General features: G+C 38.5%; 1 protein-coding gene across 4 annotated transcripts in view; it reads right to left on the reverse strand.

Annotated features, from left to right (window-relative positions):
* Positions 1 to 25,276, reverse strand: part of rxra (retinoid X receptor alpha) — a 122,173-nt gene that overhangs the window by 21,694 nt on the left and 75,203 nt on the right. Inside the window, exons 4-6 of one of the 4 annotated variants that reach the window (XM_023338032.1) lie at positions 10,191 to 10,341; positions 6,260 to 6,439; positions 1,903 to 2,087 (exon numbers count right to left, since the gene is read on the reverse strand). In XM_023338032.1, coding sequence (XP_023193800.1) covers positions 1,903 to 2,087; positions 6,260 to 6,439; positions 10,191 to 10,341 — 516 coding nt within the window. Of the gene's footprint in view, positions 1 to 1,902; positions 2,088 to 6,259; positions 6,440 to 10,190; positions 10,351 to 25,276 lie in introns of all 4 variants that reach the window. The other 3 variants (XM_023338031.1, XM_005799674.2, XM_023338033.1) reach the window with 3 other exon arrangements.

Raw genomic sequence — 25,276 nt, forward strand, 5'->3', positions numbered from 1 at the left:
GTCTGGGTCACCGAAACTCACTGAATTAAAAATAAAAGCAGAAATATCTAAATGGTCCAATAACAGCGGACATGATTCATCAAATGGGATAAAATTTATAAAAAACTCATTACATTGATTCTCAAGTTGTGGCATAAATAGACGTCAATGTTCAGGCTACTACTTGAGTGGTACTCATTAAATATTTGGGCCTCAACTATTCCCCAGATGAATACAAAGAAAATTGGCTAATGTAAAGATAACAAGCTCGACGGCCAAAAAGATGAGTAATTTGGCCTTGTTGATAATTACTTCAAAAACAAACTCCTCAAAAAGGAAATGAAGAGGGGACAATTTTAAGAATCCCTGCCATTAGAAACTAAAATAGACATACAGAGAACCAGGAAGTGCCACTGACAACTTAATTTGTGTCACATTTACCCCTGAAGTCAGAAACTAGATGTTGAAATGAGACCTAATCTAACTTAAGCAAGCAAGATCAAAAGGAAAACCATTAGAACATTTTATTCAGTGACCAGGCTACTTACTTTTAGCAATGCAAGCTAATAGCAGCACATCTCTTGACATTTTATACATGTTCACAAACAGAAGCTGCTACATGTATTTATGTGTGGGGATGATTTATTCTTATACAAACTCCCAGAAATGCAAATAAACTGTTTCTTACTGCAGATGGCAGCCTCTCTAAGGTCAGGATTAGTGACAAACATCCACCGTTGACTTGCTTTATTTTTGTTCAACTTGGAAGTTGGACATTTTGACATAAATCAAAAGAAAAAAAGCTCAAATGCTGTTGTAACGCCGTTTTAAAAAGCGTTACAACAATGCTTTCTTTGTGGTGAAACTTGTGGTTCACCACACTAAACCACAAGTTTAGTGTGGTGAATCTTGGAAAATGTAGTAGTTAATAAGTTGGCTATCTGATAATTGCTCCTGGAGGAGACTGCAGAAAGAATACAGAACAAGAATCCAGAATCTGATACCCGTACCTCGGACAAGCAGCTTCATGGTGGCTAAAACTTTCCATAGGAATAAACTCCATGCAGGAGTCTCTGCAGAAGTACAGGAACGAGTTGCTCCTCTCTCAATTCTTCACCTCTTAGACTCAGCCAGAGTTTCTACTTCAGCTACTGTACTTTCTCTGCGTTATTGAGTGACTTCTCAGTGCAGATAGAAAATGCCTAGAGGAGACATTGAAATGCAGCTTTTACCTCCTGCACTGCAAAGTCTACAGGAGCTGCACACATTACAATTTATTTCACTAAATTTGTAGAAAAATATGGTAATAAAACAGTGCACAACTAATATGGTTCCGGATTAAAGTAGTTTTTGTTCTGGCTCAAGAATGCAGAACAATAGTGCAGAATATTCTGCACAATAAAAAACCAATATGAGCTTTAGCGAGTGTTTATTCTATATCCTGAAACAAAACAACAAGCAAGTATTGAATATAACTTTACTCTAACTGATTATATGCTGTTGTAGCTTTGTGAAAACATGCTACCCTCTGATTTTAGTTAAAGATAAACAAATTGCACTTTTGCTTGAAAGTTTTGTGAAAATATAGTAAAATTGTGCTATTTTTTAATCAAGTTGATTATTCTCTGAGAATCTCATTATGTGAAAACACAGAAAAATAAAACGGAAGAAGCTTGAACTTTAACAGCTGTTTAGTTACTCTATCATTAAAGATTTGTCTTATTTCACCTATTTAGTTTTGCTAATAAGCTGGAACCTTTTTTCATTTTACCAGTACTATATTAGTAACAAAAACACACAATCTGATATCTAAATTTAGGGGTATTAAACAAGCAGAAGTAGAGAATAGTGGCCATTTCCAGCAGTAGGCCTGACGTGTTGGAAAAAGACACAGTTTGTTATCAGAGGAGAATCTGCGCTCACCGAGTTGGACGGCATCCCCAGGTTGGTCTCGATGTAGGTCTCGGTTTTGGGCTCCACCGCCTCCTCGGCCTCCAGGATCTTCTCCACGGGCATGTCCTCGTTCACGCAGCTGGTGGACTCCACCTCGTTCTCGTTCTTGTCCTTGGCTCTCTGGCGCTCCTCCTGGACGGCTGCATGTAACAAAACTGATTCCGTTCACTACTGCTGTTTACTGCTGACGTCAGCACCCACCCGACATGTTTTCAGTTGACGTAGCAGAACACCGTTTAGCTCCCGCATGAAACAGCTGACAGGTATTTGCAAAGCCAAACTTTTGATTAAAGCTGAGAGTTTTTGTCAAATTCAACAAACAGTCTTTTTTTTTTTTTAAAGTGTGCATTGACTTTAAAGGGGACCTTGGTCCTATAAAAGGATCAACAAAGCAGCGAAGAAACGTTCAGGGACTCCTTCCAGTTTCCACATCAAAGCAACCTGTTTTCCTCTGCTGTGCTCAATGACAAACAGCTATAGCCTTCTCCATACAAGTCCTTCATTCACACATAAATAATGCAAGGACTTTCACTTCTCCCTTACACCACAAATACAGTGCCTTTCAGCAGTATTCATATCACTTAACCGCGTCAAATTCCGACATATTTTTCTTAGAATTTCTGCACCGACTAACACAAAGTAACTGATTCACAGTTTTCACATTATTTAAAAAAAAAAAAAAAAGACAATCTGAAAAGTGTGGCATGCACTTGTTTTTAGACACCGAATCAATACCCTGCAGGACAACCTTTTGCTTTGGTTACAGCTGTAAATGTCATGGGGCGTGTCTCTACCAGATTTGTAAATAATGACATTTATGCCTTTTTATTTACTTAAACTGGAAGGACAGTCTCTGTAAAACATCAATTCTTAAGTTTTGCAACAGATTCCTAATTAGATTTAGGTCTGGCCCTTCTAACACATGATAATGTATTGATTAGATATTCCATTGAAACTCTAGTTGCATGTTTGTTTTTATTGCTGCCTAAAACACGTTTTCTTCAAGGATTGTTTTAGATTTAGCTCCTCCACCCATTTTCAAATCAACTTTAACTCTTGCACAGTATGATGCTGCCATTCCCATGAATCAGCATAGTGATGTTTTTTTTTTCTAAGAATGATCAGTTGTTTTAGTTTGCTGTTCATTTCATTTTTTGTTTGTCATAAAATAGCATTTTGAAGTTTTTGGCTGCAATGTGATCAAATGCAACAAAGTTCAGAAAGTTTTAGGAATATAAATACTTTTCCAAGATCCTATAAGTCCTTTCTCTCTTTCTTTAACAGCATAAAAACAATAAAAAGCTGGAGTAGAAATCAATGAGGACTTTGTCGTGCATAAAAAAAAAAGAGATATAAAGAAAACTGTTGATTTTGTCATCTGATTGACTCGGAGACAGGAAATGATTTTGTTGCTGGGCAGACAGACAGGCTCATAGCTGAGGCGGGAGAAACCGCATGTCCACCCTCGAGTGAAAAAGAAAAAAAAAATCAGTACAAGTATGTTTTTGCCTTTTCAGAAGGCTGTAATTTATTTAATCCGAGGCACCGTATATAAACGTTTAAACGAATTGTGGCTTTTAATTTCAATTGCGAATTAATAGAGCTTTTTTTTGTTAAGTGTTACATAAAGGAAGGTTTTTAGAAAGCTAATGTGAGCATCCAGGTCTGCACACACCCTTAAGACACACACATTACACACTGGGTGTGCAGGACGGCCTGTCTTCTTAAGTTTTCCCTGCTCTGGTTTCCATTTCAGGTTGAGAACTGGAGAGGCCTCGGCCTTGTTGTGAGGGAAAGGGAAGCAGAGGTTGTCAGAGGAGAAGGAGAAAGGGGCCCCAGTTTTGGAGAAACGGCTGTCTGGCAGTGGAGGTCAGCCCAAGGGTAGAATACTTGTGTTGGAGTCACACAGAGGTGAGGAGGGCTGAAATCATGTTAGCTTTATTCTCCCCTCTTCCCTCCTCCTCTGCTGTCCTGACTGGGAGCGCATAAATTCATTTAATCCTGTTTTTCTGTGGATTCGCTTAGCCTTTTGGGCTACTGCTGCTGCCTTGTTCGCTAACCACAGCCCTCGGGGTGCGGGGGAAAGGCGGTGGGGTGGGGGGAGGAGTGGCGGTGAGCGGGGAGTGAGGCAAGAGGTAGTAAACGATAATATCCTTGAAAGAAGTATGGAGCCCAACAATGACATAAACAAAAGCGTGAGGGAGGGGACAGGGGGCCAGGATAAGGTCAAGAAAAATGGAGAGAAATCTAAAATACTTTCTTTGAGCTAAACAAGCCCTAAATAAAGCTGCACTGATACAACACAATCATCGGTTTTTCTGCTTAGTTTCACACATGCCTTTAAAATAGGCCTTATTTTTAACAAACGTGCAAGTATTTTTGTCTAGTTTTTAGCACTAAAAACTAGACAAAGTATGAGACAGTATTATGCTGCCATTCCCATGTATCAGCATTTCAAGTGTACAAATATCTTTGCACACTTGAAATGAAACTAACTTACAAGTAACTTTTCAGAAAGATATAGGAGCTTATTTTAAGTTAATAATCCCTGATGGAAAAAGCACTAGCTCCAATGGTGGATTAGTTCACTTATAAAAATACACTTTTCCCATAGTATATGTGAAATAATCTACCAGTGGAACTAGTAATTTTTCGTCGAAATTAAGGAATTATTGACTTAAAGCAAGATCCTATGTAAAAATGACTTAGTTCTTAGTTGTGTCTCAAATGATCTATTTAAAAAAAAAAACTATTGAAATTGTAAAACAATTGTAACACCTGCATATATCCCAATTTTTATCCAGCCTTACTGTGGATCAAATTCATATGGAGCCATTATGAAAACTGTGAACAATTCCATCTGGGGGCTATTTGTCAGAAAAACTCTTACCCGCATGGATCCAACACGTAACTCTTGGGAAGGCAGCTGGAAAATTGCAGTAAAAAGAGAGTTCTTTTTATTTTGATATTTTACTTTCGATAACCATGTGTTATTTTCCTTCCACAACTATCTTTGTGTTGGTTTATCACATAAAATCACAATAAAATACAGTGGAGTTTATGATTTTAATGTGGCAAAATGTAAAAATTTGCAAGGCACTGTAATCTGCACTCTCCATTTAAAAACCTCTTTACCACAATGGAAAGATGAATTGATTTATTTGCTCAATGTGAGAAGGAGAGCTTAACAGCACTGCTGAGAGCACAAATATTTTTAACACCTTCATGGAGTGTTAAAATTCACACCTCGCTGCCTGTTTTTCTTCCCCTCACATAACAAAACTCTCCTGGTTTCAAGGCCCACTGTGGCCCAATCTCTGCCGTCTCCACAGTGAGGCTCAAATGTGATCGACCACCTCTGGGTTTAATCAAAGCTGTTCGCTGGGCAAGAGGGACAGGAGAGAGCAAAACGTCATCATCAAATTCCCGGGAGTTTTCTTTGTTCAGAAGATGCAACAGTGACTTGCAAAAATTACCATGGCGACAAATTTTGTTTTTATATGAGCAAGGTCTCATTCAAGGATAAATGTTTGCAGTTTTACTTAGATTTGCTTGTTCACTTGTGGTATGAGCATGGAGCAATGGTCCAAATTTATATCCACATAAACTGATGGATTTTGTGTCAAAAATGAGGGAAAAAGTGTTAACTGCTAGCTAATTCATAAAAACTATCAATTATAAATCTGCTGAACAATTGACAATATTAACCTGCTTATGTTTTCAGAAGTATAAATAATTAATTAAATAAAGACTCTTTATCATGTGTGTGACTAAATCACTAACTCGTTTTGAGAAACAGGAAAAAGTCTTTGCATGGCATACGTATTATTGCTAGTACCCTGAACAATACTTTTAAAATAAATGTAGCTATATAACTTTTTTTATATTGATTCATTCCTTTTTAAATTTTGATCAAGGTTTCTAGGAAGCTTAGCATTTCTTTTAGCCTTTGGACTCAAAGCTGGGTGAGGATACATACAGGTCAAACATCTTTTCTGTTCAACTAATAAGTAGTTTTCTCTTGGCACAAAGTGGATGATCTTTTTAAGCTTTTTTTAAATTCTTTTTTTTAGGTATTTTTAAAATTCATGCTACTGCAATGAAAAAAGAAGTTTGTTGAATAAATATTCTGCTTCAAAAAATTTTTTCAAACAAATTAAACATTCAGCTTAGATGAAAGACTGTGATCTCTTTCTGCTTCTGGAGGTGAAACCTAAATTAAATTAAAGAATGATTTCTGAAAAGAAAACACACTGATTGAAGCAGGTTTGTACAAGATGGGGGTTTTGTTTAAGCAGGACTTTATCCTCAACGGTATGTGCTGTACCTTCTCTCTTCATGCCCATGGCCAAGCACTTCTGGTAGCGGCAGTATTGACAGCGGTTCCTCTGGCGCTTATCGATAACACAGTTCTTGTTGTCACGGCAGGTGTAGGTCAAGTCCTTGCGAACGGTTCGTTTGAAGAAACCTTTGCAGCCTTCACAACTGTAGACACCATAGTGTTTTCCTGGAAACGGGAGAAGATGGAGGATGTTTGCCTTGGGTTTTAACAGGATGTTTCCTGGATTATGCTAAAGTGAGTCTCACATCAGATAAAATACAGTAGAAACAGCAATAAATTCAGGGCATGCATGAGATTATTATTCACTAAGTGAAGCAATGTAGCAAAAAAGTAAAGAAAATCAATATTCAGATGACTGGTATTACAGAGAATGGTAGAAATGACTTTTCCAATAATCTCTCCCATGTGCTGCTCTCTTTTTCACATTTTGTCACATTACAACCACAGAGTTTAATGTCTCTTATTGGGATTTTATAATAATAATAATAATAATAATACATTTTATTTGAAAGGCGCCTTTCTGGCACTCAAGGACACCGTACAGAGAACGAAAAATAGCAAAAACAATAAAATATAGCAATTAAAAATAGGTAGAATAAATACACAACAATGTATCTATATAAAATCTATATGTAAATCTATGTAAAAAATCTATATAAAAATCAAGCAAACCAATTGTGTCATGTTGAAAAGGCAGATCTAAAAAGGTGTGTTTTAAGTTCGGTTTTAAATTTAGGGAATGAATTTATGTTTCTAAGGTGAGGTGGTAATGAGTTCCAGAGTTGATGTCCTAGATCAACATGAAGAAAGGTGCAACAGTGAAGGAAAATCAAATATCAAACAAAAATCTGAGGATTGTGACATGCATACAAATTTAGCTCCCTTTTATTTGATACTCCTGAATAGAAATCCAGTGCCACCAATTTCTTTTTCCACTTTAAACAGAAAACTAACACTGACTGAACACACCAATCTTAAACTGAAACATGATGGTGGTAGCATCATGATGTGGTGGATGCTTTTTTTCTGCAGGGACATAAGAGCTAGAAAGAAATGGATAAAGGACCATTCTGAATAGAGCAGAACAAAAACATGCAGCCAGAGCTATAATAGACAAAATTTTAGTTTGAAGACTAAAAGCTCCTAGACTTAGAGTAACTGAGGAGCTGAATACATATACATGCCACACTTTTCAGATTTTTTATTTGCAAAACTAAACAAATAAATAAAATAAAATAAAAAACATGCACAGTCGATCCCCACCTATTCACAATTCATTATTTGTGCATTCAGCTATACCCTGAGTGAAGAACATCGGCACAATGCTGCATGACATGCTATAGGCCGGCGTGTGCAAACCAGCCAATCCAGGAGCTCCATTCTCTTTTTTCAGTTTTCTCTGTGTGTATTAATGAATATTAAAGTATATTTAGTGTTTGAACTATTAAAATAGGCAGCGTTCTTTGAAGGGATCTGAAGTACTTGTGTATTACAGATATTTGCAGACTGTTGTGGTTCCTAACTACCAAATTACATGTTGGACTAAGACACAAGTTCTCTCCAAAGTAAAGTAAAGGTTTGTGTCTGTAACATAAAAATACATGAAGATTACATCTGTTTTCCACCTTGGGTCAAAGCAGGCATCCTAATGCTCTCCACAGGTGCTTATTTATGTGACACACAGCTCTGAATAAGTAATTAAGACGAACTGCAGCACTCAAGTTGTGCTCAAAACACAAAAACAGCTGCTACCTAACAACCTGCTACTTACACTGAAGATATGGTGCTAATGCGCAGTCATGGCAGCAGCATATGGGAACTGTAGTTTGATAAGCATCTGATCATAATTATTTCTTTGTTCTATCAAAGTGAACAGACTCTTGAGTTTGTAGTTTATGTTGTGGTTGTGAAAGGAAACAAAGACTCACTGAGGACAGACTCCACCAGGACTCTGTTCTCATGTCGGCCTCTTGTTCCTAACAGCTACAGCTTTTGTTTTTTATGATGGATGGAGCCCGTTTTCCATCTTCAGTGTTGCTCAAACTGTTTGTTCAATATCTGCTGCTTAGACCACCAGAGAAGATAAATAAAGCCCTTGAGCAACACCAAATGAAGCATGACTTGCTATTTAACGCTGTTTTGATTCTCCCTCCTCCCCTATCGGGCAGAAGCAACTCCGATGACGCAGGATGACAACAAAATTCACCTAACCCCTAAAGGTTAAAAGCTTTTAACGCTCATCCCAGGGGAAAATGATTCAACAGACATCTATTTGTTTATGATGGAAAAGGAAAAATAAGAAATTGATTAAAGTTTTGACTGCAAAAACCTTTAGAGTTACTCATTCTTGAAAGTTGAAGCGGCTGAGTTAATTCTAGGTCAAATGATAACTCATGATCATCATAACTTTGAAAGGCAGATGCTTTGTTAAATAGCACTTTTAGCAATATCACTTTTCAAATCAGAGTAAATAATTTTGAAATATTAAAAGTGTAACCTATATTTTGCTGATTTACACTTTTTAAAGCCAAAGCAAAATTTAGGCCAAGTTTGTCAGAATTATGTCACGAAGTACAAAATGCAAAATTAATATGTTATTGTGTTTTGTATTTGACACTGAACAGTAATATATTTCTATTCGGTTCAATCTGTTTGTTTTCACCTCCAGCTGCACCTCTTCCCCACTAATAACATCAACGTTGTGCAGTTTCCCGCACATACAGTATTTCTCTATTTCAGTAGAAGTTGATGTGAGGTTTGGTTGCCTCATGATTTATGTTTGTTCTGAAGCACCTCCTTGCTGCAGCCTTCATGTGCTTTTCCCCCCAAAGTGTGGCCTGACTCTGGCTTTCCTACCACATAGCCGAGATTTCTGAAGAATTACGCTGACTGTTGTCCTTCCAGGAGGAGTCCCCCTGCAAGAAGCTGAAGTCTGTAGTTGTGCCAGAGTGGTCAGCGAGGTTGCTCTCTGCCGACGATCGTGTTTAGATCTCCTTCGGAGGTTTTTTAGTGCGGCTCCAAAAGGATTAAGCAAGATTTGGGATAGTCCGACTTCCTTTTAATTAGGCAATAATGAGAGACGATGTCATCCGAGCTGTTTACAGATTATTTCAAACCTTCCAGGGATCAACAGCTCATTATGATATAATGAGGGAGAGAGTGGGATAGAGTTTCTTTTCTGTTGATTTTGATGAGATCATAAAAACCCCAACAGGAGACCAATAAAAACAGATTTCAGGAGAGATATTATTATTGTTTTATGGGGATGTTTTGACCTTCACAAACATAGACTTTACAAATGTCAATAAAGAGAACTAAGCGTACAGTGCTATGAGCAAGCTTATTAATGAAGTTAAGTGAAAGGAAAAAGTCTCTATGCCTTTTGAATCTACTCTTACTGCTTGACTGGACTTTGTTTAACAATCCTCTCCAGGGCTTGGTTATGCCTGTTGCTTGTGCAAGTTTCTACTGTATTTTTTTCTTTTCACTCAATTTCTCACTAATGTGCTTGGATGCAACACTCTGCGACTTACCCTTGCTTTCTATCTTACCGTTAAAGATTGACGTCGGTTAGTTTCCATAAGAAAAACTTGTTTTTCTTAGCTAAAGTGACCATTTTGAAGATTTCGCTATGAATGCTTAAAATATAGCATTCTGTGTGTAATAAACATACAGAATATATTAAGAAATTTGTATTTTTTTGGAGAATAGTGGCCTTTATTTATGAGTAGCAGGGCAGGAAGTAGGGTAGCGAAATAACCCAGGGAATTGAACCCAGTGGTGTTCAATTCCCTGGGAATCGAACCCCAAATTCACTTTTTGAATGAAATGACTAATTGAACTTGTCAATAACATTCCAATTGACTGAGACACACCTGTGCTGTATCGATGGCCGTCCCGGTGTCGGTGCACTCACCTGAGGAGCGGTCGCCGCAGATGGCGCAGATGTGTTTGGTGAGCGACAGAGCCGTGCCTGAGGGCTGAGCGGGCACCTTCATCACGCCATTGAGGCCCAGCGGGGGCTTAATGTCCTCCGTGCTGCTGACCGAGTTCATTGGAGAGTTCAACTGAAACATCAACACACACAAACACACACGCCGACGGGTCACAAAACCAGACCCTCTGAACTCAAAACAGGCAATATTACACACTTCACTGCACAGCGGCTGCTAGATAGTTTCTGTGGAGTTAAATACATGTTACTTAAAGCAGACATTAGAATGAAGTTTGTCGTGTGGAGTATTAACCACTTGACCAAACTTAAGAAGAAAAAAAAAAAAAAGGAAATTATGTAAAGTGAATTATTAGCAGTCCCAGAAGTTTTCTTCCCTCCTCTTCGCTCCTGTTTTAGATCTAAATCTGGTGCGGCGGGGATGCTGCACCACTCAACCTCAGAAACTCTTTTATTCATGCCCCCTACAAGCCCCGCTGGCTCCAAAATGCTCAGTGCTAGCATAACTACCCTGCAAAATTTAACAGCACAGCGGAATAAAGAGGCAGAATTTGTTGCAGCAGCAGTGCAAACGGCAGCTTTTAAACACAACTTCAGCTGCTGCCTGATACCTTCTGTTTGAGAAATGTTCTCCCAAGGAGGCCTCTCTTTGCCTTCTGTTGAAACCGAAAAGCCAGGAGGGTCAAATTATTTCAACTGCCTAAACGTTGCTTCCAGAGAGGATAAATGTTGCATGGCCAGATGCATATACTTCACAATGACTAAATGCAGTTCATTAAACAAGCTAGCCAAAAGAACTACCTCATGACAAAATGAGAAATGTAAAAGTCTGCTAGTTCAGCACAAGTTGGCAAAGCAAATGAAAGCTATTTTATTAAATATATACATGTGGACAACAACTTTCTCAGCTTGAGAACACGCTCTGGGTGTAGGACAGAAAATCACAAGGGAAACCTGAAGAAACAAAAATTTCCTTCTTGGTTTTGGTTTCATACAAGATCTCTTCAGCCATGTTTATAATCATCTGACAGAGTATGGCAGCTACTAAATGAAACATTTTGTATCCCTGTCACGTAGATATATTGTAAAAAAGAAAAGAACATTTCTAGTATAAATAGGGGTAACATAGGTTGAATAATTATTTGTCAATTCTTTAGCTCCACATGTCACTTTTATATCCAGATTTGATTCTGCACCTCACTGCACACCTCTATATTTATTTGTACAAGATCTATGATTGATTGTTAGTCCATCCCAGACATCCTGAGACTGAAATAAGTCTGGACGAGATTAGCTTCACATTTCTTTGTTTTTGCAAGGAAAAGTTTTAAGAGCAGTTTGTGAATATAAATTTATGTTTGAGAACTTAAGAAATGTTTCCAAAGTAATCAAAAGCCCAAAATGTTCTCCATACAGGGCTATTAGATGAGCTGGAAATTTTTCATTTACTTTCTCATCTTATTAGGATAAATTGTGAAGGACCACTATTGTGAAGTAAAAGAACAAGCTAAATGTTACTCAATGTCATCTAAATGTGTCTTGAAGGAGTTGTAAAATCTCTAAGTGATACCAAAGCATTAAGTTTGCAGTGAAGATTATTTTTTGACCAAGATTCAAGATAAGAATGCAGTTCTACAGAGTTCAGAACAAAGTCTGGCAGAGAAAAGAGAAGCCAACTCATTCATCACAAATCATAGCAGGAGTTTGAAGGTGTGACCCAGAAAAGCTTTGAACTTAAAAAATATATCTTGTCTCGTTAAACTAATCAAGTGCCAAGAAACCAACTTGTCAAGTACAGGTTGTTAATCTATTAATCTAGTCAATTTAGAAAAAATGCATCAGGCAAGTTGTCAAACAAAACAGAAAACTTTATGCATTTGTTCCATTTACAGGTTTAGGGTGTTTTTTTAGCACTAGTGTATCTACCTCCATAATGCAATTCAGCAATTTTCATTAGACCTTCCAGCTACGGGTCAGAAAACTCCCTTACAGTAATACAGAACATTATGCTGCTGTTCTCACAGGGCTCCATGAGCTGCTGTGGCTCCAGGCCTCTTTTTTCATCTTTTTTTTAAAACTCCAACAGCCCAGAGTATGAGTCCTGCTTAACAGCATCGCTACGAAAAACGCAGCTTATGCAGTCCATCCATGAACAGAAATACTCCTGACCACAGTGCTCACCATCGGCTAAAATAGAAAAATTCAAAAATACAGATTTCTTTGCTTCCTTTCATCCATGTTTCTGTACGATTAAGCATGACATATGGAGTGTTACAGCAACTCCGGGAATATGAGCAGAATTTCAGACTGAAAGGGTTTGAATTACTGACAGATATTTCCCAGATGCATCCACAAAAATGGATGATTTCACTGCAACACAGGAATATCTTCAGGTCACGCTGTGTCATCACCTCCTGGTTTGATCTTCATGATTTATTTTTTCATAAGAACACAGAAAATGTTGCACACAATCAAGTATTAATGCTTTGAAAAAGATTTAAACTGAAAGAAAAAGTCAATTAGTAAAATAAGGGAAACCTTTTTTATGGTTTGTAGTTGAAAAGATCACAAATCACAAAATTGAATTAAAAAAATCTAACATAAATGGCCTACAAAATCTGACTTGGCAGTTGTTGAACAGTCAGTGACACCATTCATGAGGAGGGTAAGTCACATTAATGGCAATAGAAATAGTAATATTAATGGAAAGTTTAGTGGAAGGACAAAGTGGAGAAATCTCATGTCATCTGCTGCAGTTGGTCCAGAGTGTTTTACCAAAGTCAGCACAGGTAAATGCAAACCTGGTTCTTCCCCAAAACATCAGCAAAGTCACAGGTGTGTGCAATGATTCATGAGAACGTTGCCCTAATGAAGTTCTGTACAGTATAGATTTCAGTAAGTTGATATTTCAATATTATGTCATTTTTATTCACCTCCTCTAATATTATAATTATAAATATGTTCCTGTCATATGTTGAAAAAACACTTTTTGTTTAGAAAACCAAAGAAAATCAAGAAAAAAAGGGGGAAAATACCTTATCTGAACTATAAAAGCTGAAAACATGACATGACTGCACGTTCATTTACAGGATTACACACACACACACAAACACACTCACAGTATGAGGTCTTACCTCCCTCAAATGCCTGACTCTAGTTTTTTTTCCCCCCGTAGCGCAGCACTCGCAGAGCTGTCTCCTCGGCCGGGATTGTCTCTATCAAACCCTCTGTCTGCCTGACAGAAAAGATTCTGCCTCTCAGGCTATTTTCAGTAAACTTGCAACTCAATCCCAGCAAGACAGAGGCAGAAAGCCTGGGAGGGGTGGGCAAACTGGGGGCCGGGGGGGTTTCTTTCTCTATTGCCAATGGCAATAGAGACAAGGCAAGGGGATTAAAGTAGCTCAGGACCAGTACTGGAAATAGAATACACGAGCTCTCCCTTACAACACACACACAAACACACACCCCCACACACGCGATGCTTCATAGGGAGGTATATCAGCTGCAGGTGGAACTACGCTGCTCGGGGATACCCCAGCTACAATACTTTCCTCAGCACACAGGGTCAAAGGCTAATAGGAAGCCTTAGACTTAAACTTAATCAGAATATGGAAGAGGAACGATTCATTTCAAGGACTGAAATGTAGGACAGAAGATTTCCTGAGGAACAATGTACAGCGTGAGCGGCTGGAACGCTTCGTGTGCTGCAGGTGTTATGTAATGTGCCGTGAAGGACGTCTAACTGGTGCAGTTTCAGCTAGTGGGTGTTAAATTCGTCGCAGAACTGTTGCATTTGATTATATGTTCTGTGCTGGAACACGGAACGTCACATTAAACAAGATACATTATGAGTTTCCTGGGGGAAAAGCGGGTCCGTTCAACTGTTAGCATGCTAAGACACAGAGTGGAGGAGTCGTCCTTTGAGGCAACAGAGGACAAAAAAGAAAGAAGAGCTGAAACAGAAGAAGCCTCAGCCTAAGACGGGCTTAGAATGATTCAGAGTCAGAGCCACAATGGCACTTCAAACGGAGAAATCAACTCCTCATGTGGCTCTTCACCTGCTTTTTATTCAAGGGCACCTTGGTTAATGTAGAAGAACTTATCTTTAACTGTTTTCTTCTAAAAAGCTGTAATGGAACTCCTTCAAAAGGTTTTCCATTATGCAGCAGGAGCGGCATATCCAGGAATAGAGCACTCTACTTTACAATCCACTGTTACAGATCTCACTGCCCGCCACTGTATCACCAGCTGCAAGCTGCTTATCTTAAGTATGATTAATTTTTTGTAGCTTTAATTTACTTTTGCCTCAAGGCGTGAAGCTTTAAAAAAAACAAAAAATACATCCAAAAATAGAAAATGAAGTGCCAGGAAGTCAGCGGGCACTGTTCAAATCCCCTGTTGAAAGAAGGGAGAGGCCTAAATGGCAAACTCAGGAGAGGTGAGGACAGGGATCAGGTCGAGATCTCACCTCCAGATAACCCCGCTGCCCTTTCACCTCTGACACCTTGTGACGATTACTTCCTCCTAAAAGCAAACTTATCTGGACAGCTCCGTAAAGGACGGGAGGAGTGAGGAGGAACTTTCTTCTGCTCGATGCGGTGTGTGTTTGTGTGTGAGAGTCTTATCCGGACACATATCAGCAGAGATAGTGGATCAGGTTTCACACAGGGAGGCCTGTTAATGGACCCCTGACTAGCCTGTGAGCCTTCAGGGGATCGCAGTGAGACAAGCCTCTCTCTCCTGGGACCGTTTGAATATCAGACACCGGTTTGAACGCAAACGGCTCACCAAGAAACACGCAAAGGTTTGATTATCCGTGGAAACATTTACCCTGCATCTCTTTGTGGATGAACTTGCAGAATCAGAATGCAGGAAAGCTGTGTTTTAAACCTGCACTGACTTGGACATCAATCATGTTTGAAAACTGATTCCTTGGACAGTCTCTAGCTGCATTTCCATTAACCATGACATTTTGCAAATTAAACTTACAAAAAAAAATTTGCTTAATGGAAACATGACAATTTTGAGAAATAAAAAACATGTTTTTTGTTAAAAGTTTTTGTGCTAAGACAAGGTGGCTTTTCAGTTGTAAAAAAATAAATGTTTTAGCTAAATTTAAATGGAAACATTTTTTTTGCATCACACAAGTCACGTGATCAACACTGAATCAATACTGAATATATGTTATGTAACTGTTAACATATGTCGTTGCCATTTTTATCAAGTTGGACAACCTGATTCACATTTGATTTTAATTTAATTTCTTATTTAACGGAAACATCGCAATTGCGAAATTGCGTTTTTTCCATTTTAGCAGAAAAAGATTTACACACATTTGTAATGGAAATAAAACTGCTTACTTCACTCAACAAAATATGCAAACAAGGGAGTGAAGTTATTCAGCAACTTCTACAATAGTCAATAGCTACTTTTCCCACTGACGAGTTGGCACTGCATCAAACTCAAAGTCAGTGGCAGGCTGCAGATTTTCTCAAAACATCTGTAGCTTAGGTTTTCTTGGACACTGTGTATCATTTCCTCACAGCCATGTTACATTTTCAACTCAAATTTGATGGTAAGCAGAACAGAGTCCAGCCAAAACAAGCAGAAAAGAAAACTATTCCTGAATATGCAGTCAAAATGGCCATATCACAAATCCACCTTTTAGGAATCTCAATTTTTGGCGCCAAAAACCTGGTTTCCATGAAGGTAGAAGGTGCAAATGCAGCAGAAAATCTCTTGTCTAGGAAATTATCCGCATTAGTGAGGACTAAGTGAGCAAGTAATTATTTATCAACCATTAGCAAAATCCTTCTGTGGTTACATAAAAATTCCTTTAAAGCAATCCTTCATGTAAAAACTTCATGATTATTGTCGCAGGCTCTAATAAAACACAGTCTCGGTTCTCTCCTAGTGGCTTAGTAGTAGCAGACATGATTCCAGACAGCTCGGAGGTTTACAACTCGCCCCATGCTGTGCCACAACAGATAAAACGAAGCCCTACTGGCTCAGTTTAGATATATGTGTGTGTGTGAGAGAGAGAGTTGCTGTGGAGTTCTCTTGCTGCGGAAAAAAGGCGATTTTAGTGAGACTATCAGTGGCATAAAACAGCTGAACCTTATGGGGCAAAGTGGAAATATGCAGTGACTTTCAGCTGTTGTGTCACCTCAGCGTGGCAGCATCAGAGCGTGCGTTTTCTTCGCTGTTTTTAGTATTTGTGAGAGCGCACGCAGAGCTCGGGTGCATTTCAAACATGCGTTTGTATGTTTTTGTTGCGTGTGCACCCCAGCGTGTGATTTTATGTGTGCAAGCAGACATGACTGTAACACATACTCCTCCATGCGTGCGGCTGATTCTGTACTTTCAGGCTTCTGTGAGTACTGAAGAGGATATGATGTTTTATGTGGAACAGATCCTCACATGTGGGCAAATGTCACACTGCCCATTACAGAAAAACTTCACTGTGGCAACCTTATTCTAGCTGGTGTAAATAAGAGTTAAAATGCGTGATATCTTGCATCTTTCCCCCTAAACATATTGCATTGTACTGTGACCAAACATCTCTATGTTGATCAATGATCATTGTTTGACTCCCCTTATGGTTTAGTAAGGTGTAACTTGGTTCAAGTCATGCTTCAATTTTATTTTAAGACAGAAGAAGCGTTCTCTTTCAACCTTTCCTTTGTTTTTTTCTAATCAGCCGGTTGAGTATGAGGTGAAGTTCTTTGTGGGTTTTCTTTCTTGTAGTTTCTCTGAACATTGTCTGACTTTTTGATGAATTTGCTAAAACGTCCTGCCTGAGTGAATTAGTAGCAGTTTTAAATGTTTCTACTTAACACCATAACGTGTCTATAAATTGTCTTTATGGCCGTATAACCCTTCCCAGATTGACGTAAGGGAGACTCTGCTTCCTTAACATGATTACAGATGTCTTTCCTTCTTGACATTGTGCTAACACACTCATGCATGCATCAGTCCTGATTATGTATAATCACCTTGGTGACCATCAACTATTCAGTTTCTTGAATAAACAGTACTTGACTATTAGACATAGCTGTTTATAGCTAGTTATACTGGCAATTATTAAAACTAGTTTTCCATTACTGTAAATAGAATTGAAATATTATTCAAAAATGTCTGCTGTCTCCGAAATAATGCATGCAGACATAAACTTTTTAATGTATTCTGTCCAATTGTGCAAGAACTACATCCGAGCGATCCCTAAGGTGTTTTCCCAAATGTTGGTTTGCCTCCGTTTGCCAACATTTCCCATCCATCTGGCTGCGTGTGTGTGGGTGTGTATGTGTGTGTGTGTGCGTGTGTTGAGAAAACAGTTCAAAAGTTCAAACAAAGTCAGACTCTGGCAGTAGCTCTACTTATTTACATTTATTGTGAAACTATTTAGGACATGAATGTCATCTTTTATTAAAATCTTGAGATCTTGTAGCTCGTTTTTGGATCTAAAAGCCTTTTCAGCATAAAGATGAGATAAAGTCCAGGTATACATTTTCTGTATGTATGCAATCATCTGGTGATAGATCATATCTTTCTAAGTGTGCTCTGCTGTGCTACATGAGCATGAGCAGAGGCAATTTCTTTTGTCAAACTACACATAATCCAGTAATAATTCAAGGGGTATTTTTGTGTCAAACCACAACGGCGTTTAGGATTTATTTGATTAATTCCTTCCTGTCTGTCCCTGAGTAGATAATGGGGTGGGTAAATCCCCGTGCAAGTGATCCAGCTTTTAAAAGACTTCTTTACTTGAGTATTAAGGTGTCACACAGCCACTGTGTTCAATATTTAATGACTATTTCCACCTTGAAACTGAGAAGCAAACAGGTTTTTTCTGCCTTATTAGACCCTTAAACAAGCATGAAATGGGATAAAAAGAGACGGAGAACAGCAATCACACAGTCTGGTCTTTGCTGTGAGCTTATTGAGGTCCAGACAAGTTAAATGTCTTTCAAAGAATTAATTAACACCAGTCGCAAAGTCTAGTGCTGCGAGGGATTTGGTTCCTTTTTTGTTTTTAAAGGACAGAGGTCCAGAATTAAAACACCTATTGCCAATTCACTGACACCTACACACAGAATGTCATTGTTAAATTATTTTACTGGACGATAAATTGTCCCAGTAATTACTGTGATCAACAATAATGTTGTTTTGAAACCATTTTCAAGTAGTGTATTGATAATGGCATAATAATGCATGTTTGGCCCCTCACATTTTGTCGAGAACAGTTAACGTTAAAACTGGAAGGTATTTTGAATATCCAAAATAAAATACTACAACCAAAAACAATACATATAATGGGAATAAAAGCCACTTATAATCGAACATATCTATTGATTTTTTTTGTTAACAAAATTGCTGTAGCTTTTGATTTTGATTATTAATATTCAAAAGATATTAAATGCAGCTCAATCTGATTAATCATGCGATTAACTGATTTATTGCAACAAACACCCCACAATAATGCAGCTTTCCAACCAAAAGAGACCCAGACCACGTTCTGTACTTTGCATGTGAAGCTTTATCTACTAAACTTTTTCCTTCCTCTCAATTTTCCAACTTTGTGCAGCTATACAAATGACAAGAAATGTCTTTTTGTGGCAAACTCTCTCTGTAGATGGTGTCAGTGAGTCTCTGTTAGGACATCTGTCAAAATAGCAATCTTCTCTACACTGAAAAAAATAACTCTTTGGATGAACATAAAAAAAATTATGAAAAGTATTTCCACCTGATTACTTTGCTTTATTTCAGCACCATGTGATTCTGTTACTCCTATTTAGAGCAAATGTCAATAATAATAATAACAGAGATCAACAAGACATTGAAATAAAAGAAACATGGAAAAAATCCACTTACTAACTTCACCTTTCACATGTGGGAGAGTCGGTATTGTACTTCATAGACATGCCACGGTGTACATTTCATCCCACAGACAGTATTGTGTTGCAGTAAGATCACACCAATAGATGCAATTAACTCCAAAAGAGATTATTCCAAGCTCAAAATAAATGTGTTCCCCTGAGGCACTTCAACCGCAAAGCCATGCGCCTGCTTTCGTAGAACATTGTTTGAAACTTAAGACCAATGTCACTGTTTCTGTTGCCCTATAGATATGCACATGTTGGCATCTACTTTGAATTTCCAACACAAGTCAGAGCAAAACAACAAGTCCTGGAGTTTTCATATTAACGTTTTAGAAAACTTAGTTTCAGAATAATTTGAATTGACTAACTTGTAATCCTTTTCTCACATTGCAGCTTCATGTGGGATTCTATGCAAGCTCAACGTTTTATAAAAATATTTTAACAAGCTTCTTAATCACATTCATTTCTCTGGCCAATCTCCACTCCCCGTTTTTGTCTAAAATCTCTAAAAAGCATTTCTGAAACAAAAGTGAACCCGCCTGGTGTTTCAGTGCAGCTTCAAAGTGAATTACAGTATTAAAGCCGTTTGGTTCAAAAATATCTCACATTGTCACACAGTCTTGAGTGTATCATCAGGATCAGATAATGTAGTTTCAGTCATATCTATGTGACACATTGCATTTGTAAATATGAATGATGGATCTGTTAATAGCGTGAAGTATGGTGTTCTGCAGGACTCAGTTGTAGGTCCAGTTTGTTTTTTTTCTACACATCCTTCATTTTGGCAGTATAAAATGAAAATATGAGATCCATCGCTGACAGGATTAAATGAAACTTTTAAAGAATAAAGAACATCATCATTTACAGGTGTGCTTTAAAGACAAACCATGGAATGTCCATTAAACCAAAGTAATCAGTCTTTGGATGGCTTCTTCCTGTATCTTAATCCACCATGTTAAAATGCTTAATCATCCCAAACTCCCTCCTTTAATATATGATGGTAGGTTTCCTGCCTCCAGTGACCTCCAGTGAATGCACAAGTCAATTCAGCAGAGCACATTAGGGATGGGTTGGAACGGGAGATTTAGATCATGAATTTACAGTCGGTAAATCTGCAGCAACTGTATGATGTTATCTAAATCAGGGACAAAATCACTAAGATTGTTTGAAAAAGTGAAGAATTAGGACTGTTCTGAAGGTGAAAGAAGGTCCAACCCATTACTGGTAAACTGTACAGTATTTATGTCACCGAGAATACATTTTGGTTTTTATTTTATTATTGCTAGCTTTATGTTTTGTACATCAATCTACTATATTTGAATCCTTGTTTATTCTTTGTGTAAAGCACCGAGGATTACAATTATGCTTGAAAAGGGCAATTAAAATAAAGTTTTGTCAGGTTTCATTTCCAAATCAGGACGTACATTTTATCAAAACAAATAATTGAAAGCCAAAATAAAGCACTGGAAATGTGCTGTACTGTTTTCCTTTTTCACAAAGAAACCTATGTTTTGAGTCAAGGCCTTTGCTCTCCGTGCGTTCATGCATTTCAACGTCTTTACAGCAACAATTCCTACGTATATTTCAGACTAAAAGCCCTCTCTGGCAGGAACTTGAATTTTGTCCCAACAATGGGTGGAACGATTATAATATGGAACAGATGCAGCAGAGTCTACTTGTACTTCTCAAAATAAGGATTTGCGTCAAAGAGGAGCAAAGCTTCCCTAAACAATGACTTAAGTGCTGTGTGCTAAGTGCATGTAAACTGAACCATTACATTAGCTGCAGAAAGGAGTATTGGGGAAAAAATAATATTTTCGTCTGATTTTATTTGCTACCTGCAAAGAAGTTTTGCAAAAAAAAAAGATTTTCCAATATAAGGTTAATTGACATGAGAGACCCTTAATGGTTACTTAAGGAGCCTAAACAGAGTCCCTTTATGTGACATGGCAACCATGACATCATGCAGAGTGACCGCAATAGCCATCAAAACCTTAAGTAGTGGAATGGACTTCATGACTCCCATGCAGGAATAGACTGAGCTCCACTGATTTCATTCTTTTGAATATTTTCTGTTTTTGTCTCCTAGCGACTCCCGTCTGAACACGTTGCCCTTGGAGCTGGAACATGACATCACCGCCGCCGCTCATTTATAACTTATTAAGTGCGCGTTCCGTTTTCTTGTAAAACATTTACACCTTTTTTCTGCATCAGTGTTTATGTTGCGTCCAAATCCAGGCACAGTCATGCTTTGTATGTATTTTTCTTTTTTTTTAAAGGCAAACTGGGAAACTGAGAAACAACAGGGGCCCGTTGTTGGTTTAGGATCCTCGGGGAGATTTCAGAACCGAAGCGCAGAAGCCAAAGGGGTACTGGTTTAAGCCGCAAAATGGAAAGTTGGACCCTGCAGTGGTCTGATAATAAAGGACCCCTTTTTCAGCAAAAGACAACAGCCAGACAACTCCTGCTATTGTAAGTGGAAGTGTGAAATGTGTTCCAACCCCAACACATAATCCCTTCCAGCTGCACAAAAAAGTTGTGGCGTCTCTGATAGAGAAGGACGGTCTGTATTGTCGGTGTGTTGAACCCTAAGGACCAAACCGCTGAAGAGTCTGATCAGAAAGAGCCCTGTTGTGGCCTGTGAAGCCTTAAAACCACATGCTGAAGCTTGAATCCTGCAGATTTCCTTGTCCTTTACCTCCACAAACAAAGACCAGCCTTCAGAAAGCAAACTCACAGACCCTCCATGCATTTTGAGTGACAGTAAAACTCAGTCAACATGTGGCCTCTTTGCAAAAATATGTAGTTTCCTTTCTGATCTCCTTCATCAAAACCAAGGAGGCAACCAGAACGCAGTCATCAGCCATGAGAAACCTACAACGTTCTTCCTGAAAAGTTAAAAAGGACAGCTCAGGACAGATGAGAAGCATGGCTGTTTTAGATGTAAGAACTGACTGGTGAAAAAGGCTTTAGATGCGGTTTGGTTTCTGAAACATGCAAAACTACTGAAAGAACAGAACATTTAGTCATCTTATCCCTGCTTTCGTCAAGCAGTCTTGTGGATATTTGATGTTACGCCTCACTTATTTTTATTATTATCATATTTAGGGGAAAATAAAGCAGGTTCCTGTAAGAAATGGAGTGTTTTACTGTGATTTTAAACGCTATTACATGTTTTTGTACTTGGGGAAAAAAAGCACTTGATTGCAGTTCATGCTGAGAAGAAGCTTCTTGAGGGCAGGAAGAAGTAAAGGAGGGACGGTGCACAGCACGATATATGCCTGGTAAATCATCAAAATTAAAGTATATGCCTGTAAAATGTGTGTGGTTAGCAAAGGCAGGGCGGTTAAATACAGTAGAGGCTGAGCTGGGCAGTGACCTCGTTCCAGTTAAGTGCTCTTGAGAAAGGCTAGTCAGCCAAGTGTTAAGAGCAAGCGGCATACGCCGTCTGACTCAAATCACGTCTCATCAGAGGTGCCGCGCCTCACGACCACAGGGCAACACCACCGTTTTTAACCTCTGAGCCCATCCAACTGCTGATCTCCACCCTCCTGCAGCAGCAGTCAGAAGCTTACAGGGTCTCAGCTAAGCAAACAGGGACTGGTGAGCACCTGTAAAGCACGGGGGTCACGCAGGAAAAAGTGTAAAGATTTGAGTGAATTTGCCAAGGACCAAGTTTTGTTCTGTGAGGTGTTCCATATCTGCAGTGGTCAGTATCTATCAAAAGGTTTTGGTCTGTCAAAGGAACAACGATTAGAAGGAGTTTCTCAAATTCCTGAAGAGGTTAACGCTGCTTCTCATAGCTTCTCAACTGTCTGTCAAGTCAATCTACCATAAAGGACTGATTGATGAAGTGTGTTAGCACTGGTTGACCTTGTGGCTAGTTCCTCTAGATTCCCCAGAGAACACCAGATTCTTGGTCATCACTCTGATCAAGGCTTCTTCTTTGATTACTTAGACTAGTCAGGCACTCAGTTCTAGGGATGATCTCAGTTATTGCAGCTAAATGTCCAAAGTTCCTGTTACAGAAGCTGAAAATAATAATAATAATTAAAAAAAATATATATATTTTTCAACTAAAGATCAGGAATAACATACCATTTAAGTCTTGCTTTATTCCATCTCACAGAAGACTCAGAAAGGCGTTTCCTGTGTCGGTCCAACATGAGCGAAGAAAAATAAAAGGTACTACAAAAACTTTTCACCGGTGTCATCAACAAACTAATGCTCTCCCTACCATTACCACAACCAAGACACATTCCTCCCTTAAGAGTCCTTGAAGTACATACAGTACAGTTAGCAACCTTTAACTTTAAATAAAGAGATTTACAAAATATATTTTAAACATTAACCATGCTTTTCTTATCTTGTTTTTAAGGGAATATCTTAAATATTCAAAAGAAAATAAAGCTTGAGAGGTTGAAATCCCTCAGTGCAATAATGCTTGACATGCTACTGGCTGGAGTTTGCAAACCAGCCAATCCAAAAACGGCATTAATTTTCCTTGGTGATGATTGGAAGACCGCTAATATTAGCTTCTGTTTGAACGCTGGTACAGTTTCCACTGTGCATGTTTATGAATGTTAAGGTATATATGGTGTTTAAACTGTTAAAATAATTAGAGTTTTTAGAGAGTCTCAGGTATTTGTGTACTTTAGCTATTCATGGGTGGTAGCGACCTCTAACCCCACACATAGCGCGGGTCCATTGCACATACATTTTGCATTTAAGCCTCAGGCAAACATCATTAGGAAGCCTTAATCCGATCCCCAAAAGTCGTAGATCGGATGTTTCGAATTTTCTTTTGCGTACCACTGAAGGAACATCGCATACGCCTCCATCAGGGATTCAAATGAGACAGATAAACCCAAATTCACCCCTTTCCAAAACACTTCTAACCTGAAAGCCTAAAGTATGCTACTACAGTACATGAAGAGGAGCCCAAACAAACGTTCTGGGAATAAAAAGAAAAGAAGAATCAGAACGAAGAGGATGGGCAGAAGGACGGGAGCTTTCTAGCTATGAAAAATATCATCCGTTTTCATAAAGTGGCCCTAATCCCCTCCTAACTCTATTACATGTGGGACGCGTTCCTTATGAAGGTGCAGATGAGCTTAACAACAGAGAGAGAGAGAGGGAGGGAGGGAGCCCATCCCTAAATAGCAGCGCATTGTCTGGATTCTTTAACTCAATTATCAATAAACACAAAAAAGGTCTAGCGAATGCATTTTGTGGGGAGAAACAATTTTAATTTCAGATATGGGTCCAGACTGAAACTGGGACACTGGAGGCTTTGATGTCTTAATTGTGTATGTGTGTGTGTGCATGTGTGTGTTTCGGCGTGTCTGTGTGTGTATTGTTAATGCCAAGGAGCCTTTTTGATGGAAGACAAGAGACAGATCAGGAAAAAATGGGAAAATTGAAACGATGTGACAAAAAAAAAAGAAATAACGAAAAAGGCAAACGGGAGAAAGGAGCCCAGACAAAAAGAAAAAGAGAGAGAACCAGTGGGAGAAAGTGACATGGATGCTTTAGTAATAAAAGCGCAGAGCTGAAGCTGGTGTTTTTGAATAGGCCTTGATTGACTATGCCACGGGGTCAAAGCGGGGCCTCTGTGGAAAATTGTATAATGGTATACGCGTCTGAGTGTGCAAGTCTTAAGGGCCTCTGATTTGCACTTATGGGATGTTTGAGTGCAGTTTGTAAGAGATGAAACATGACCATTTTGTCTGCTTGGTTTACAGGGCAGCTGTGTTGGCCTGTGATTTAGGAAAACCATAGTGGTGGCTGCTAAACATCGATCTTTCTGGTTTCGCAAGGTGTAATTAAACTCAAAACAAGCTAAAGGCAAGTATTTTAAGAAAACATGCTTATTTGATGTGTTGCTGAAAGCTAACCCCGAAAGAAATATGGGTATTTTCCCCTGATCTTGACTTCTAACAAATTTTCCTTTTTGAAAAACCACAATTTATCAGAAATGTATAACTGAGAACAAAAGTGGTGAAATTAAAATGCATTTTTTCCACTTTGTACAAGTATTTTAGTTTTGAAATGGGCTTATCTAAATCTGCTTTGAAAGAGTATTGCAGTATTTTAAAAATGTAGAAACTAAAAGTAAAATATTTAGCTGTTCAAAACAATATTTCACTGTATTTTTCAAAAATCTAAGTT

Source organism: Xiphophorus maculatus, chromosome 8 (genome assembly GCF_002775205.1).
Source record: "Xiphophorus maculatus strain JP 163 A chromosome 8, X_maculatus-5.0-male, whole genome shotgun sequence".
Lineage (NCBI taxonomy): Eukaryota > Metazoa > Chordata > Actinopteri > Cyprinodontiformes > Poeciliidae > Xiphophorus > Xiphophorus maculatus.